At 40.4% G+C, this 1,781-nt stretch overlaps 1 protein-coding gene across 1 annotated transcript; it reads left to right on the top strand.

The window, feature by feature from the left end:
• Positions 1-212: 212 nt before the first annotated feature.
• Positions 213-1,535, top strand: LOC105108507 (transcription factor MYB44-like). Its single transcript, XM_011002840.1, has one exon. The coding sequence runs from the start codon at positions 335-337 to the stop codon at positions 1,064-1,066; it is 732 nt and encodes a 243-aa protein (XP_011001142.1). The 5' UTR covers positions 213-334; the 3' UTR covers positions 1,067-1,535.
• Positions 1,536-1,781: the final 246 nt, after the last annotated feature.

Here is a 1,781-nt window from a genome sequence, read left to right on the forward strand (position 1 = left end):
AATACCAAACAGGAAACAACCCATTGAAAGGAGTTATCAGTTATGGCAACTACCGCGAGAAAAATCCTTCAAATTCCCAAACCTGCCGAGTTTATCCTGTTAGATTCTCAGTAATCCGAGGACCTACGTGGCAGTTATACAGTTGTATAATTAAAACCGGTAACTGAAAAATACTAGTATCCGCTTTCTCTATATCCACGTATTTCCCTTAACCGGTTTAATCACTTCTCCTAATCTATCCCTTATAAAGTCCCGCTTCCTCCTCCCCTCTCCTATTCAATACAGAGAACCTCTCTATTTTAAAACCATCGTCTCATCTCCTTCAGGTTTTTTGATGGATAATAATCGGGTTAAGGGACCATGGAGCCCGGAAGAAGACGATCTGCTGAAGCATTTGGTGATAAAACATGGGCCGCGTAACTGGACGATGATAGCAAGAGCAGTACCAGGCCGCTCCGGGAAATCCTGCAGGTTACGATGGTGTAATCAGCTGTCACCGGAGGTGGAGCACAGAGCGTTTACACGCGAAGAAGATGAGATCATCATCAATGCTCATGCCAAGTATGGTAATAAATGGGCTACCATAGCAAGACTCCTCGATGGACGTACGGACAACGCAATCAAAAATCATTGGAACTCCACGTTAAAGAGGAAATACGCGGACTTGATTGAGAATGATGGAACGGTTAATGAAGATGGAGTGAAGGAGAAATCTGCAAAAACGGGGTCGTCGTCTTCGGTTCACAAGAGGGCCAGTACTCCTTCGGGATCTGACGTCAGTGATGCTGGGTTACCTGTAACGTCATCTATGCTGGCAAGCGAAAACATGCCAGTTGTCGAAACTGGAATTAGTAACGACGGCGTTTCGACTGAACTTACGTTGTCTACTCTGGGGATGGAGTCTGGACAGTTGGGGAGACATGGGGTTGGTACTAAAGAATTGTTAACCGGAGATGTTGAGAAAACGATGACGTTTGGGCCGGAGTTGTTAGCAGTTATGCAGGAGATGATTAGAAAGGAAGTGAGCATCTATATGGTTGGGATTGGGAAGAAAAGTAGTGGCTAATTAGGAATATCATTGGAAATAATTAGATTAATTATGGGATTAGTTAACAAATGGGTTGTTAAGTGAGAAGATTAGAGATTGTATGGACCGATCAGACGTGTGTTGAGAGGTTAGGAAGGTTTGAGGTTTGACAAGGGGGTATGAAAGAAGCTGTTTGGTTTCTGGTTTTGTTTCGTCGGGTGTGAGAAATTAAAAATAATAACCTAGATTTAGGGAAAGAAAGGTGTAGATCACAGCAGTGGTTTTATTCATTTGGTGAACGGAAAAAATCACTGATGCTTACTGGAAATTTATTTGTTTCTTATTTAGCATTTTCTTTTTTCTGCTTCTGAGCTCGCAATAGTTTTGAATTTCAAAGATGTACAAAAATACTGCCCTTCTGGTTTGCTGGTCCTGCTGTTTAAGATATCACTGGTTTTGAATTTAAACTTCTGGATAATATATATGCCTCAGAAATTTCTCCTAGAAAGCTTATAGGAAAAAAAATAATATATATATATATATATATTAATGGCTTGAGAAATTTAAAGTATGTTCCGGGGTATCTAGAAATTAAAAAAAAAAAACAGTGGTTTTTTAAACGCATTGTTTTCTTTTAATTTTTAATTATGAGAGCGAGCGGTGCATCCTGGTACGTTTGGGTACCATGCGGCTGTACAATTTTGGATAGTAATGTTTGATTGTCAGGATAGTGTTGATATGGCGGTTGGTGACA

Source organism: Populus euphratica, unplaced genomic scaffold (assembly GCF_000495115.2).
Source record: "Populus euphratica unplaced genomic scaffold, PopEup_1.0 scaffold3.1, whole genome shotgun sequence".
Taxonomy (NCBI): domain Eukaryota; kingdom Viridiplantae; phylum Streptophyta; class Magnoliopsida; order Malpighiales; family Salicaceae; genus Populus; species Populus euphratica.

Bases quoted from the DNA above. Each gene is read 5' to 3' on its own strand.
- LOC105108507 (XM_011002840.1), top strand. From the start codon at position 335: ATGGATAATAATCGGGTTAAGGGACCATGGAGCCCGGAAGAAGACGAT.